Genomic DNA, 14,463 nt, shown 5'->3' with positions numbered 1-14,463 from the left:
CAACTTTAGTTATTGACAAATGACTAAACAAGTACGTAAATACTTGTTAACAGATTTTAGTGAGGATGATGCCAATTTTGATCATACAACTACATAATTAGATAAATTAAATTATAATTGCATCATAATTAAAAAAAAAAAAAAAACATGAAAAAAAAAAGAACCTGTCACGTGACTGACCTTGCAGCGCCACCGTCATGTGACCACTACGCAGAAGGCACGCCACTTCCGAAGCTTTCTTTAGGCAACACCTATGCAAGAAACGCATTTTTTAATTATTAATTAATGATGATGGTGATGATGATGATGATGATGATGGCAGCGGTTACCTGGTGTAGTCCAACCAGTGAGTGGCTTCCAGCGTGGACAGCCACTTGTCATCGGGCACGCTCACAGACGCGGAGGAGATGTCTGCACGGTAGGAAAAAAACAAAACATCCAATGAGAGATTTGCTGATCGTCCGGGATGATAGTTTTAATGTTTTTTTTTTTTTTTTGGGACGAACCTCCGAGACAGAGCTGGCGCAGGCGTCCGTGTGCTAGCTGGATGTCGGCCGGCGACGGCAGCTCCTCACCCAGCTCCACCACCACGCACAGCGACGAATGGCAGCCGAACAGGATCAGCTCCAAGTTCCTAAGCAACAACAAAAATAAATAAATGAATAAATAAAAAAATAAAAATAAAAAAAATAAATACATAAGATAATAATAATAAATAATAATTAATTTTTTTATAAATAAATAAATAAATAAAAATAATAATATATAAATAAAATAATAAATAACACATAGGATAATAATAATAAATAATAATTAAAAAAAATAAAAAATAAATAAATTAATAAATCATAAAATAAATAAAAAAATAAAATAAAATAAAAATCAGACTTAGCAAAATTAGGTGGGTCGAAAATCGATTTGATATTACAACTATTTAATGGAACATTAATGGGATACTTGATCATTTTCAGCAATAAAAAATGAATATTTTGTCTCGAAAAGTAATTTTTCTACTTGCTGTCTGTCGACTGATGATGATATCACCTGTGCTGAGGAATTTGTTAACGACCAATCATGGCTCAGTTTATTGACCAAACCCAGAAAACAGGTGAGCCATGACTGGCCGTTACATACTTCCTCAGCACAGGTGATGTCATCAACAGTCGACAGGAAGAGGAAAAAAAACATTTTAAAGGGATACTTGACTCATTGAACAATTTTCAGCAGTGAAAAATTAATATTTTGTCAAGAATGAATTTGATAACTTCATTATTTTTAATGTAAAATTAATACCTTTTAAAAAAGTAATTTTTCTACTTGCTGTCGACTGATGATGACGACATCACCTGTGCTGAGGAAGTAGGTAACAGCCAATCATGGCTCACCTGTTTTCTGAGGTTGGTCAGTAAACTGAGCCATGATTGGCCGTTACACATGTGACGTCATCATCAGTCGACAGACAGAAAGAAGAAAAATTAGCTTCTTAAATTAAAGGTATTTGTCCGTGGAAAATAATGGGAGTTATCAAATTCATTCTGGACAAAATATGAACTTTTCACTGCTGAATATTGTTCAGTGAGTCAAGTATCCCTTTAATATTTAATATTTTATTTGAATGAGAACAGATTGTAACCTGTTTGTTAAATACAGTGTTGAAGTTTCAGATAAATTCATGAATTTTCAAACAATCCTGCAGTGTACAAGTTTACTGATTAGTATGTTCTAAATTTCAGTAAAAAAAATAAAATAAAAATTTTAAAAAAAAATCACAATAACCGACTTACAGATTTATATCGATGAATCGGTATTCGAATCGAATTGTGACCTATGAATCGTGATATGGATCAAATCACCAGGTGCGAGGCAATTCACACCCCTAAGCAGAACGCAAATTTTCATAAACTGTACTTGACTATGTAGTTGAGTATAGGAAACGATTCATCAAAAAAGTGGCCAACGTAACAAAATGGAGGAAGTAAATAAAGTGTCTCCAACGAGTGCACAACAAGGTTTGACGGCGAGACAAAAGGCGTGCACCTGACGTCGTCCTTCTCGTGGTAGATGTTGTTGTGGAAGCTGGACATGCGCAGGAGGTCGCTGCCGCGGGGATGTCGCCAGCACCAACGCTGCAACCCGCAAAAAAAAAAAAATAATAAAAAAAAAAATAAAAAAAAAAAATAAAAAAAAACAATAAAAATAAAAAAATCACACACCAAAAATATTTTCCTCTTTCCATGCTCAACTGGAACCCAAAACAAACACTTGAGAAGATATGTTCAATTTTGAAGTATGACTCACGGGGATGCGTCCGTCGTTGAAGTGGGCGAAGCTTTTCTTCAGCTCCGTGTCGAGAACTTTCTGCGGAACCACGATGAACCTCGGAAGACTTAAAAAAAAAAAAAAAAAAAAAAAAAAAAAAAAAAGTTATACATTTTCTGCCATTATTAGGGTTGGAACTAGGGGCGTGGAAACCAGATAAAAGGAGAGGGTGAGGAGGAGATTTTTTTTCCAGAGAGTGCAGCAGTTAATTCTCTCCTCGCGACCTTTGAACTGAGTGTCTTCTCTCCTTTTGTTATGTTTAATAAATGTCAAACAGGTAAACCTGACACCATGCCATACACGCAAAGAAGAGTGAAAGTTAAGCCCTACATATACAATAAAATAAATTCCCCCAAAAATGAAGTGTTGGGCCGGGTACCTGGTGGACATCTCGAAGCGCTCGTTAAGCGAGCTGACTCTCCAGCCGGTGGCGCCGCAGCGCTCCAGCTCGCGCTCCCAATCGGCCGCCGACTCGTGCCAGTTCATGTGGGTGTCCCGCCGCCGGTTGCTTAGGAACTGCTTCATTTCTGCACACCAGAAAACATGGAGCGGTCGCACACACACACACACACACCAAAAAAAAAAATAAAAAAAAAAAAAAAAAAAAAAAAAAAAAAAAAAAAAAAAAAAAAAAAAAAGAGAGGACAGTGTGTACAGCCGACTCGCGATGGATGCAGGAGGAGAAAGTCTCTCATCAGATCAAAAACGATTGATTGCACTTCGACTTCTAGCTTTGATGACTATTTTTGGACACACACATTTATATGGAGGACCACAAATGCCAAAATTCAAAATAACTAAATAAATAAATGATATAAAAAATATAAATAAAAAAATTAAACAATTATATATATATATATATATATATATATATATATATATATATATATATATATATATATATATATTTATATATTTGCTCTTTTTATTTTTGTTTTATTATTTTTTTTATATATAATTTTCAAATTATATATTTTTTATATCCATTTTTATTTTCACTTTTAGTCATTTATTTATTTGGAATTTTGGTCCTCCATATACATGAACCCCAGCAGAGTTGAACTGCAGGTGGCCTTATTCCAGCGGAGGCGTTTGGTTTGCATAATTCATCTGACAGCTGACAGTCACAAGCACGCGAGCGAGCGCTCACGTTGCACTCGAAGCGGCGATCATACCTACGCTGCCGAGGGCGGCGTTCTGGAAGGCCAGCACCGAGCCGGCTTTCAGAGGCTGGTACGTTTTGGCGATGCTGTGCGTTATCTGGGAGAAAAAAAACAAACAAAAAAAACAAACAGGCAACCATGAAATGTAAACACGCACGCATGCGTCACGTGTGCGCCGGAGACGACACGCACCTCTATGACTTGCGCGTCGGGGGTGAGGCGGTCAAACAGGAAGCAGACGACTCGCAGGTCGCGGCAGTAAAGCACCAACTCCTCCGGGGTGAACTTGAGCGAAGAATTTGGGCTCACCACTTTGGTCCGGTTGGGGCCCACTGCAAACACACGTCAAGGTGGGGAAGAGGAGACATTTTTCGTGATTAATACGACCCAAACACCAAAAGGGGACATCTGGAAATAATTGATGCTCCCCTTAAAGTGACTTGTAATAATTGGCAACATTAACTCATTGACTGGCAGCCATTTTGGCTGAAGCAACCCTTCCTGGTTGTTTCACTGGATTTGGACTGATTTTGCAAGGCCCATACAATATTGTGTTCTATTGCTATCAAAACATGGAACCTACCAAATGAAAGATTAAAATCTCTTCTTTCATCAGGAAAAAATATATATATTTGTATCTGTTCTGTTATATCTGCAGCAATTAGCATTAGCTAAGTTTCATCAGTATTCACATTCCTGTTGACAACACTGACAAAAAAAAAAAAAAAAAAAGCTCGTTGAAACACAGCCCTGGCTGATCTCTTATACTCTGCTGGCAGCTTCTGGCCATTTTTTATTGTAATTACTAGCATTGCTTTAAGCAACCTCTTCATGTCAGAAGCTGTATAAAAAAAAAAAAAAAAAACCCATATTGAATTGATACAGGAATTGCGTGCTGTAATGTCGCGATATATTTCCAAATCAATTTTTCCCCTAATAAATATTGTGTTCGTGCAAGACAATATTTGAAGACATTTTTGCCATAGAAAGTATTTGAAGCGTTACTTACCCACGGCGACCTTTTCAATGGAAGCCAAAGCAATGTCATGATCCCCCAAAAGAACCGGGTCAGCATTGTCCTGCAGCACAAAAAAAAAATCTTTTTTATTTTTGTGGTCTTATATGCAGCAGATTGACTTGTCATGTGTTGACGTTTTGGTTGTGCTGACGTCGGGTTTGGGGGCATCCTGAGGTACGAAAGCTACTCGGAAGTGAGTGCAGAAGAGCGTTCCGGAAAGCCAGCCCCTCCCTTCCCTCGCCGTCAGCTTCTTCCTCACCATCACCGCCCTCTGCAGCACGCACTCGCCTGGACAAACACAACAAAATAGGAAGTTGGCCATTTTGGCTTGAAGCAGCCATCTTGGGTGAATTCCAAAGTTCACCCTTTTACGTACTCGTGTTTCAGAATTCACACCCAGACGGGCAATCCCAAAAATGGCATCTTTTTTTTTTTTTTACCTCCATTGTCTAATGCGGGTGCAGCGACGTTTGACGATCATGTGTAGAATTCTTGTAAAGTTATTAAAAGCTCATTTGCTCCCCAAAACATATAAATGCTTTTTTTTAATGTCTTAAGTGTCCCAAAGACGTATTTATACGTTTTTTTTATGCTAGAGCATACAGAAGGCTTTGATGCAGCCTCTCAACTGCAAAGACCTAGGGATGCACGATAATATCTGTGGCCGGCAGTTATCAACCTATTTGACGTCAAACAGATAAACCAGATAATAAATAAATAAGGAGAAAAAAAAAAAAAAAGTATATTTCTATACGTTTCCGTTTTGAAGCAATTAGCAGACTATAGCTAATTTTCATCATTATTCACAAATCTGTTTAAAACTGTGGAAAACATGGCACTGGTTGATCTCTTATACTCTCCTGCCACCGGCTGGCCATTTTTGCAATAACTACCATTGCTTCAACCGTTATCAGTTCAGAGGCTGCATCAAAGCATCAAATCATCTGTATGCTCTAGAATAATAATAATAAAAAAAACATTGACCAAAAAAAACGGATAATTACGTCTTTGGGAGCATGGTAACATTTAAAATAGAACGTATGTATATGTTTTGGGGAGCAAATTAGTTAAATATGTCATTTTAACACCGTGATACCGCAATATTTTTGCTTACGGTTATTATACCGTCAAAATCTAATATCGGCGCATGGAGGAAACAAATCAGTGCTTGTGACGGGGACGCACAACAGGAAGCGCAGACGTGGAAAAACAGGAGCAATGCAGAAAGGTGCAGTAGTGGACGTTCAACTGCTGCTGGCAAACGTGAAAATATGAAACATCTGCTGACACAAGTTGCGTTCGCTGCCAACATTCCCACAAGCGGCAAATGTGCAAATGGCAATGCAACAACGTTCAAAGAAAAATGAAATTCCATTCCAGCAAGCGTGGACGGAACGAGCAAGCCTTCCGTTTGTCAAGAAACGGAAACGACGGCGGCAGCGGAACGGTCGTCACTCCGTGCAGACGTGAGGGAATTCTCAAAAGGCCAAAACAGGAAAAGGCTCATTTCTGCCACTCACGCAACACATCTCGTGTTTATGCTGCAGGAAGTGCAAAACTTGTAAAGGTATCTACAAATAAACATCGAACGGGAATGTCATCATCAAAGAGTCACATGCTCATGAGAGGCGACATCAAATGTCCCCCATTGTTGTTCCTTGTTTATTGTGAGGCCTTCCTCTTTTTTGTTCAATTCATCGGCGTCTTGCACTTCCTTTTTTTTTTTTTCCTTCCTAACATCTTACTGTTACGTGTCAACAGGCAACCTAATTCTGAAATCTGACACCTTTAAAAAGGTAGTATCGCAGATGTGAAATAAGAAAGGGATAAATGCGACTTTCACACTCATTATCCCATCAAATAATCATAAAAATTTTTAAATAAATAATTAAATAAAGAATTTTGACATCATTACACAACAAAAGGTGTATTGAAACAAGCCCACTCGTTTGGTGTTTTGAAGAGCTCTCCTCATTTCTGTTGATTTTGCGGTCGCGGGGTGAGCTCCATCTCAAGGACTCGTCTGTAAAAACACAGCCCAGGCTGGCTTTTTGCTTATTTTGCTCCGCATATTTCCTCGTTTTTTGGCCGGGCCGCCTGGCGAGCAGACGCTTCCCGCTGTGGGCCAGCCTGCTGGGGACGAGTAGTCAACGCCAGCGAGAGAATGAGAAAAAAAACTCGCGAGCTAAACGGACTTTTGGAATTTTTCGTACGCTCTTTTACTTGCACCACGTCTTCATGGAAGTTCTGAAGACGTTACACAGACTGTCGGGCTTGAATTCAAAATACCGTATTTTCCGCACTATAAGGCGCACCTAAGAGCATTCAATTTTTTTCAAAAGCTGACCATGCGCCTTATAATCCAGTGCGCCTTATATATGGATGAATATTGAGCCGCAACAGGTCTCGCTGTCAAGACGCTATCGGTGACCCTGCCCGATCCGTGCCGCGCATACGCAGAAGATCCCGCCATCTTGGATCGCTAGCTAATACTAATACTTTACCTCAGAGAAAATAATAAAACAGCTGTTTATTCATTTTGGGAGTTAATGGAGTTTCCAGAAAGCTGGTTTGTAATCTATTAATAAAGTTTGACTGACCTATCTGACTGTTTTGTTGAAATTTCTCTTTAGCGCAACACCATCTAATGGATGCATAACGTAACCCCAGCCTCTACTGTAGCGCCTTATATATGGAAAAGGTTTTAAAATATGGCATTCATTGAAGGTGCGCCTTATAGTGCGGAAAATACGGGGTAATTAAAAAGTGAAAAATTCATTGTTATAGATCACAAAAGCAGTGAAAAAAAACAATTTTCTCATTCTGATTGCTGTAGTAGGTTGCAATTGTATGCAACTAACTACTAAAGCTCAAATTTTTTTTATCATAGTGAACAAACACAAACAAAGCTGCTATCATTTTTAACGTATTAAATAGACTTTTGTTCTTATAACAAACTTTTGGCAGCAGGCACGGTGACCCCAGTAAAAACGTACCCACGTTTTTCTTTTTTTTCAGACTGTGAGTTATTGCACATCCACTACAGTAGGTGGCAGTGGTGGTCTCCTAATTGTTGGATTATGCGCAGAGAGTATTAGCTTCTCTGTCGAGGTGTACTTACAACAATTTTATAGCGACAATGTCAAGACAAAGCTGGTACCGGTAAGCTAGGAGCAAGTGTTTTGTTGCAACAATTTTGCAGATTTCGCAACGCTGCCATCTTGCCAGATCTCAATTTTTGTGCAATCTGCAAGCATAAGAATTTTTGCGCCTTCCCGAGCAATCCGCCCTCCCGCAGGCCGGCTTGTTTTCACTCAAGTGTCACGCGGCGCCATTATCCCGTCGCCAGCGGCGACCGTTTGGATCACGACCGCCAGAAGAGACAAACGCTGCCATTGACGCGATCACAAACGGGCGCCGTGTCACGAAATCCGATAAGCGGTGTTGTCACGAGATAAAAGATAAGCGTCAGCCCTGACGGCCGTGTGAAAATGACGACGGTTCGCTGGGATCTTCGCGTTCACGTCAACTGCGGCTGGATTTCAAAACGTCTCCTTACCTGGAAGACATCGGAGTCCAAAGACGTCGCGACCCCTCGCCGTCGCCACGCTCTGATGATTCAACATCCTCTCCTGTGGAGACAAAATAATGCAAATGATTGCAATCCACATGCAGGCGTGACAATTCAACAATTATTAAAATGAATCCACAACTATGTGGTGTCGGGGTGGGAACCTCACGATGCGATATGATATGCGATACAAGGCTGGCGATAACGATTATCTCGCGGTATGATGATACCACGATAATTGATACATTGGTCAGGTCATAAATCCACGATAAAACGACTCAAAGACATGAACTGTTTTTTTCAATGAGAAAATTGTTTCTTTTTGTACCATCACTGAAACACTATTCACGATGTCTTCTTCACTCACAATGAGTATTTTCGTGTATTTGTTTTTTAAACAAATGTCTTCTTAACAGACCACTTTCTGTCAACAAATTTGTGTCTTAAACAATATCGTCCGTCAGTTACATAGTCAATTGTTTCGTTTTATAAACTTACAATATTTACGTGTAGCATTGCTTCAAAAAGTTGAAACATAAAATATTTTTAGAATGTTTAAATTTAAGATATAATACACATTTATCAAAGAAACATATGCAAAATAGTTCCTGGACAGATAAAATGTCTTCCACAAGTCAAAGAGCGCTGATGAGTCTTCTTCGCCTGAAGACTTGCGTCCATTGCCCCACCACTCCTATGAGGTGCTCCCCCTAGCGGCCCGCCAAGTAATTGCTCAATAAGTCATGAACAATGGAGCCGTTATACTGGCTATATATTAACTACAAATATCTTAACACTTGTGTAGGCGTATCGATAATCTATCGGGAGACAAAGTATCACGATTTATTGTCGCACTCCTAATTTGGAGAGACAATTTTTAACGTCAAATGGTCCTAATCCTTGGAATTTTAACAGTCACTATTTTCTTATTTCTGTCATGCTTTTATTGAACTTGTTTGAGACAAAGAACAAATCAAATCCTCCATGAAAGCAGACCGATTATCACTGTTTGTTTTTTCTTTTCAAAATAAGACAATTTGCACACATATCTGCTATTACTTTGGAAAAACAACAATCAACATTTTTGCTCATTTTCTGACATGTTACGGACCAAACCTGCAACTGAATACATTTATGGAAAAAATAAAAAAATAAAAAAATAGCCAGTTGAATCTATTCTCAAAATAATCCCAATTTGACGCTGTAGTATGAAGAATCTGTAATTGACATGGAATTGAACTCTCAAAAGTGTACGAGTGCAAACGAATAGCCCTTTCGTTGACGGGAATCCATTTCAAAAGTCCATCAAATCTGCAGATTGCCATAGCTCTGTTGCAAATGATCACACAAAGCCACAAACCTCAAACTGCACCTCCAAACATTTGGAGCGAGTTAAATTTACGAGACCCCCACAGAGAGAAACGCTTTGGCATTCATGAGCAAGAACGCTCCACTTACGAACGACGAGGCTCGTAATGCCGCAGTTTGATTACTCAGGTGGTCAGACAAAAAAAAAAAAAAAAAAAAGCAAAGAAAAATTTCTTTGTAAGACGTTTGAGAGCTTGTGAACGCATCCGTCAGCACTTCTGATTTCCACACTGAAAAAAACTAATCCAGCCTGAAAAGTTTGAGGCTCTCCGACCTTTTATCGTGAGAAACGTGACATTTTATGCTACGCTAACGACTTGTGACGAATTGCGCTGGTGAAAATCGGAGCCTCGCGTTTGTAGCATTTGTTTAAAAAAAAAAAAAAAAAAAAAGAAATCAGGGTTTTTCCTGTGCACAAAATTCAGAGGCGGCCACCTCCAGCCTGAGCCACTGATATGAATCAACACAGCGGTTGATGGAGCTCGGCATTTGAAGTGCAGCTGCAGTGTTACGCCATTATGGAGGTGCTATATCAACAGCAGTGCGCCGAATAGACCTGAAGCAACAACCGAAGAAGAAACAGCTTTCTTTTTTCTTTTACAAATGTAAATGAATGGACCGAAGAAGAAACAGATGATGGAGCAACTGTTGCGCACGTCCATTACCTGGTTGCGAGGCAGGAGGTGGCACAGTCCAGCAATCGTCTAACTGTGACTTGGGCCACAAGTCACAAAAACACAGCATATACAATAAACATAATCGTGTTTTACAACAATGCTGAACTATATTTATAATTTAACTAATTTGCTCCCAAAAAAAACGTATAAATATGTTCTATTTTATTACTAGTGTCCCAAAGACATATTTATACGTTTTTTTACTTATGATTTTTTTTTTAATACTAGAGCAATACAGAATGCTTTTATAGTTTCTGACATGAAGAGGTGGCTTAAAGCAATGGTAGTTATTACAAAAAACGGAGATCAGGTGGCAGCAGAGTATAAGAGATCAACCAGGGTAATGTTGCAACAAACTCTTTTTGACAGTGTTTTCAACAGGAATGTGAATAGCGATTAAACTTAACTATTTTCTAATGCTAATGGCTGCAAAATGGAAACAGATACAAATGTACTTTTTTAAACACTTTTTTTCCCCTGATGAAAGAAGAGACTAATCTTTCTTTTGGTAGGTCCCATGTTTTTAGCGCAATAGAATACAATATTCTGTGGGCCTTGAAAAATCAGTAAAAAAAATCCAGGAAAACAGATGGGAGTGAACAGGATTGCTTCTGTGAAAATAGCTGGGAGTGAATGAGTTAATATGTACTAGTGGATGAATTTTTCATGATTGTAGTTAAAAAATGGTTTTAAAGAAAAGGCAACTTTGTATTCATATCATTTCTAATTTCTAGTCCCTGATCATAAAATGGCTGCAAGAGGGTGGCCCATAATGGCATTGGTCACCTTGGAAATCAGCTCAACGAAAACAAATAAACAAACGTGGATTTTGTAAGCGGACTGGCCAAGTTCCGAGTTGATGGTTTGTGCACCAACACGAGCTCGGAGGTGACGACATCAGAGGCCAGTCACATTTTTGTTTGGTTTGTGTGGAACCTCTCAAAGTGACAAATTCTGATGACTGCACTTTCCATTGCTCACAATTTGCTAAAGAACAACTCAGCATCATGTGTTGTTGCTCCTTCTGGAACATTTTACAGAATTTCCAATTTTGTAGCAATGTCATCAACTGTACAAAATAATATTCCCACTTGAAATTGGACACAGCCCAAAGAAAAATGTTGTCGCGTACGAGCCTGCCAAATTTGAATGAATGACAACATTTCCAAGTATATTAAAATGACTGTTTTCGTCTCACTTCATCGCGTCAACCGCAATCCGGCCACTGCTGATTGTTTTTTTCCGGCCACTCCTACTTGGACTCTGCAACTCTTGCGGCTACTGAACTGCAGCCACCAGCACTCAAAAAAAAGAAGAAGCTGACAGTCCACACACACGCACACACATTTCCTCACCTCAATGACAAACGTCAGACGGCCATGCGAGGTCGCTGACTAACAATCAACAAGGAAGCCAGTTTCTATTTTTAGCCAGATGCTATTTTTAGGCTGCCTATGGTGATAAAGCAAAAACCAAACAAACAAGGATGAAATATTTCTCTATATCACAATGTAGCAGAATCCAACGTCTCCCATTCTGTCTTTTTTTTAAACAGATAAGGCTCGTGTCATTTTCGGCAGTAAAAAAGTTCACATTTTGTCAACAATCAATTTGATCACTTCATTATGACTGGATAGCCGCTCGGCCAAGACTTTGGAGGTCGCGAGGTGGCCATATTGCACCTCCCAAGAAACGTTTGTGTGCAGAAAGAAATCATTTTGTTTCGTTTCAATCAACTTTATTGACAAAAAAACAAGAACTACACATGATGCGATTTTGTCATGTGACAAAATTCCAAAGACATGCATGGCAGGTTAATTGGGCGCTCCAAATTGTCCCTAGGTGTGCTTGTGAGTGTGGATGATTGTTCGTCTCTGTGTGCCCTGTGATTGGCTGGCAACCGGTCCAGGGTGTCCCCCGCCTACTGCCCAAAGCCAGCTGAGATAGGCTCCAGCACCCCTGCGAGCCTTGTGAGGAATAGGCGGTCAAGAAAATGGATGGATGGATAATAATAAAATTAAGCTCATGAGTCTTCTTCGACTGAAGACTTGCATCCATTTCCCGCCACTATTACGAGGTGCTCCAACTAGTGGCCTGCCAAGTAATTGCTCAATAAGTCATCAACAATGGAGCCGTTAAGAGTGGCTGTATATTAATTACAAATACTGCCATACTTGCATAGACATATCGATAATCTATCGGAGACAAAGTATCATGATTTATCGCGATATTGATATATCGTCACACTCCTGGTAGTAACCAATACCAAGTACTGATACATGAAAACAGCCTCCACACCATAAAAAACAAAAAAAACAATGAGAGATCATTTTAAAAATCTTTTGATTTCTAATGTCCAGTTTATGATCATAAAATGGCCGCACCTTGAAATAAGGCCATGCCTGGTATTGCTACTCGACCACACCACAATAAAAGAATTTAAAAAAAAAAGAAGAAAAAAAAGCTCTCTTTGACATAAAGCACAATTTTCTCAACTGACAGCAACATTAAAATATGCAAAACATATGCAAATGTCAACCTCATTCAAGACAAAGAAGAAGCGTCAAGGTGATGAAAGATGAATACCGACTGCAAAAGCCAAAAGCCATCTGGGACAAAAAAATTCCGCCTTCATAGTCGTACCCACGCACGTGTGTGTGCGTGAGAGCCTCTCCTCTCTCCTCTACGTTCCCCAAAAACAGGAATGTCGGCATCTGTCGCCGCATCTCGTGTTCACAGGTAATCGAATGCAAAAAAAAAAAGAAAAAAAAATCCTCAACAGCAGTCTCCATGGCAACGGCCAGATGTGCCCCTCCTCCACAAGTACACGCACACGCGAGACTCCTAAGGGCAGCGAGCGAGCACAAGCATCTGTTAGCGTTTCCCCTGCGGGCTGCTGAAAATAACCACAAAGGAAGAAGAAGAAGAAGAAGAAAAAGAAAAAACTCAAATTTGGAGGCTTTGACTTTTTTTTTTTTTTTTTTTTTTTTTTTTTAAAGTCTCTGACTCATCCTGCTGCTTCACAGCGCAAAACAAACAACAAAAATGAGAAATGTGACCTGAAGCTTCCAAAAGCTTCCAAAAGGAAAGTCACACACTTTCCAATCATCCAACAGATGATTCATAACAAGCGTTGATCCTTCATATTTTTGTTTTTTTGCAGTGTGACAAGGGAGCTTCTAATATGTTGGCTATCTTTTAATAAAGTGAGATGTCATGGTAGGTAAGTACAACGATTCAACGATTAATCAACAACTAAATTATCAAATTATAATTGACAACTACTTTGATGACGATTAATCATTAATAGACCATAGTTAAAAACGTCTTTTTTTTTTCTTTTTTTTAATTAATTAATTTATTTTTAGAAATACTAGTTATGGTGTTCAAGGAAGGTGGCAGCCAACCCACAATCTAGTGAAAATAAATAAATGAATAAATAAATAAATAATATAATACAAACAAAAAACAAAACCATAATTGTCTTTAAAAAAAAAAGACAAACAAACAAACAAATGACTTACAGAGCTTGTTCAACATAAGCAAATTAAGTTTGTGCATTTTCTGCACTGTCCATTTAAATGTAAAAAAAAAAAAAAAAAAAAGTTCATCAATTATTAATTAAACTAACTGATTAAATAATATGGTAGTAATTTTAGTAGCACTCGTTTGTAAAATAGGTCCGTAATTGTAAAATACAAAAATATGTACCACACAAAAGAAGGCAAATTAACAAGCTAAAAAACAAAATTTAAATGCTGTGATTCGTGACTATTACAAAAAGAAGAGGAAAAAAAACTGTCAAATTTGAAGCTTTTTTTTTTTTTTTTTAATAAACTATTTTTCCATGTTAGTTGGATTTAAAAGTGAGTTGATCTTACCTTAATGTCCGGCCCCATTTGTCGGACTTTAAACGTGCTTTTCGATCCAGTCAACATGCTTCCAATTCCAAAACTCCAGTTCTTGTAATTTAAAAACAATAATACTTGGACTACAAATAAAGTGACGTTAGTAGTGCTATTCCTCGCTCCATGTTAACTAGTGAGGGTGGGGGAAAAAAAAATGAATGTGTGCAGAAAATGACGAATGTGCGGCGGCGGTCATCCTCCTTCAGACCTCGCGTCCTCCTTCTTTCTTCTTCTTCTTCTTCTTCTTCCTCACTTGCACGCGCTTCCGCGCCCGTCGACGACCCCGCCGCGCGTCTTCTCATCGCCGGGGACACTCAAAAACACGACAAAAAGCAAAAGCAGCTGCTGTTGTTGTTGTTCCATCCACGCAGGACAACTCACCGCCCGCCCGCCCGCCCGCCCGCCTGCCTGGCTGGCTGACTGACTGTTGACGCCTTCT

At 39.0% G+C, this 14,463-nt stretch overlaps 1 protein-coding gene across 2 annotated transcripts in view; it reads right to left on the bottom strand.

Annotated features, from left to right (window-relative positions):
* The window catches only part of mtmr11 (myotubularin related protein 11), a 20,591-nt gene extending 6,128 nt beyond the window's left edge, over positions 1–14,463 (bottom strand). For both annotated transcript variants that reach the window (XM_077526058.1, XM_077526059.1), the window contains exons 1-12: positions 13,998–14,463; positions 8,060–8,132; positions 4,652–4,788; positions 4,492–4,561; positions 3,675–3,814; positions 3,495–3,579; positions 2,699–2,846; positions 2,299–2,386; positions 2,038–2,126; positions 507–634; positions 330–411; positions 181–251 (exon numbers count right to left, since the gene is read on the bottom strand). In XM_077526058.1, the coding sequence (XP_077382184.1) occupies positions 181–251; positions 330–411; positions 507–634; positions 2,038–2,126; positions 2,299–2,386; positions 2,699–2,846; positions 3,495–3,579; positions 3,675–3,814; positions 4,492–4,561; positions 4,652–4,788; positions 8,060–8,132; positions 13,998–14,054 (1,168 nt within the window). In that variant the 5' untranslated portion in view covers positions 14,055–14,463. The remainder of the gene's footprint in view (positions 1–180; positions 252–329; positions 412–506; positions 635–2,037; positions 2,127–2,298; positions 2,387–2,698; positions 2,847–3,494; positions 3,580–3,674; positions 3,815–4,491; positions 4,562–4,651; positions 4,789–8,059; positions 8,133–13,997) is intronic.

This window comes from Festucalex cinctus, chromosome 7, assembly GCF_051991245.1.
Source record: "Festucalex cinctus isolate MCC-2025b chromosome 7, RoL_Fcin_1.0, whole genome shotgun sequence".
In the NCBI taxonomy this organism is placed as follows: domain Eukaryota; kingdom Metazoa; phylum Chordata; class Actinopteri; order Syngnathiformes; family Syngnathidae; genus Festucalex; species Festucalex cinctus.
Note: the sequence above shows the minus strand (reverse complement) of the source record. Positions and strands in the feature narration are given on the sequence as shown.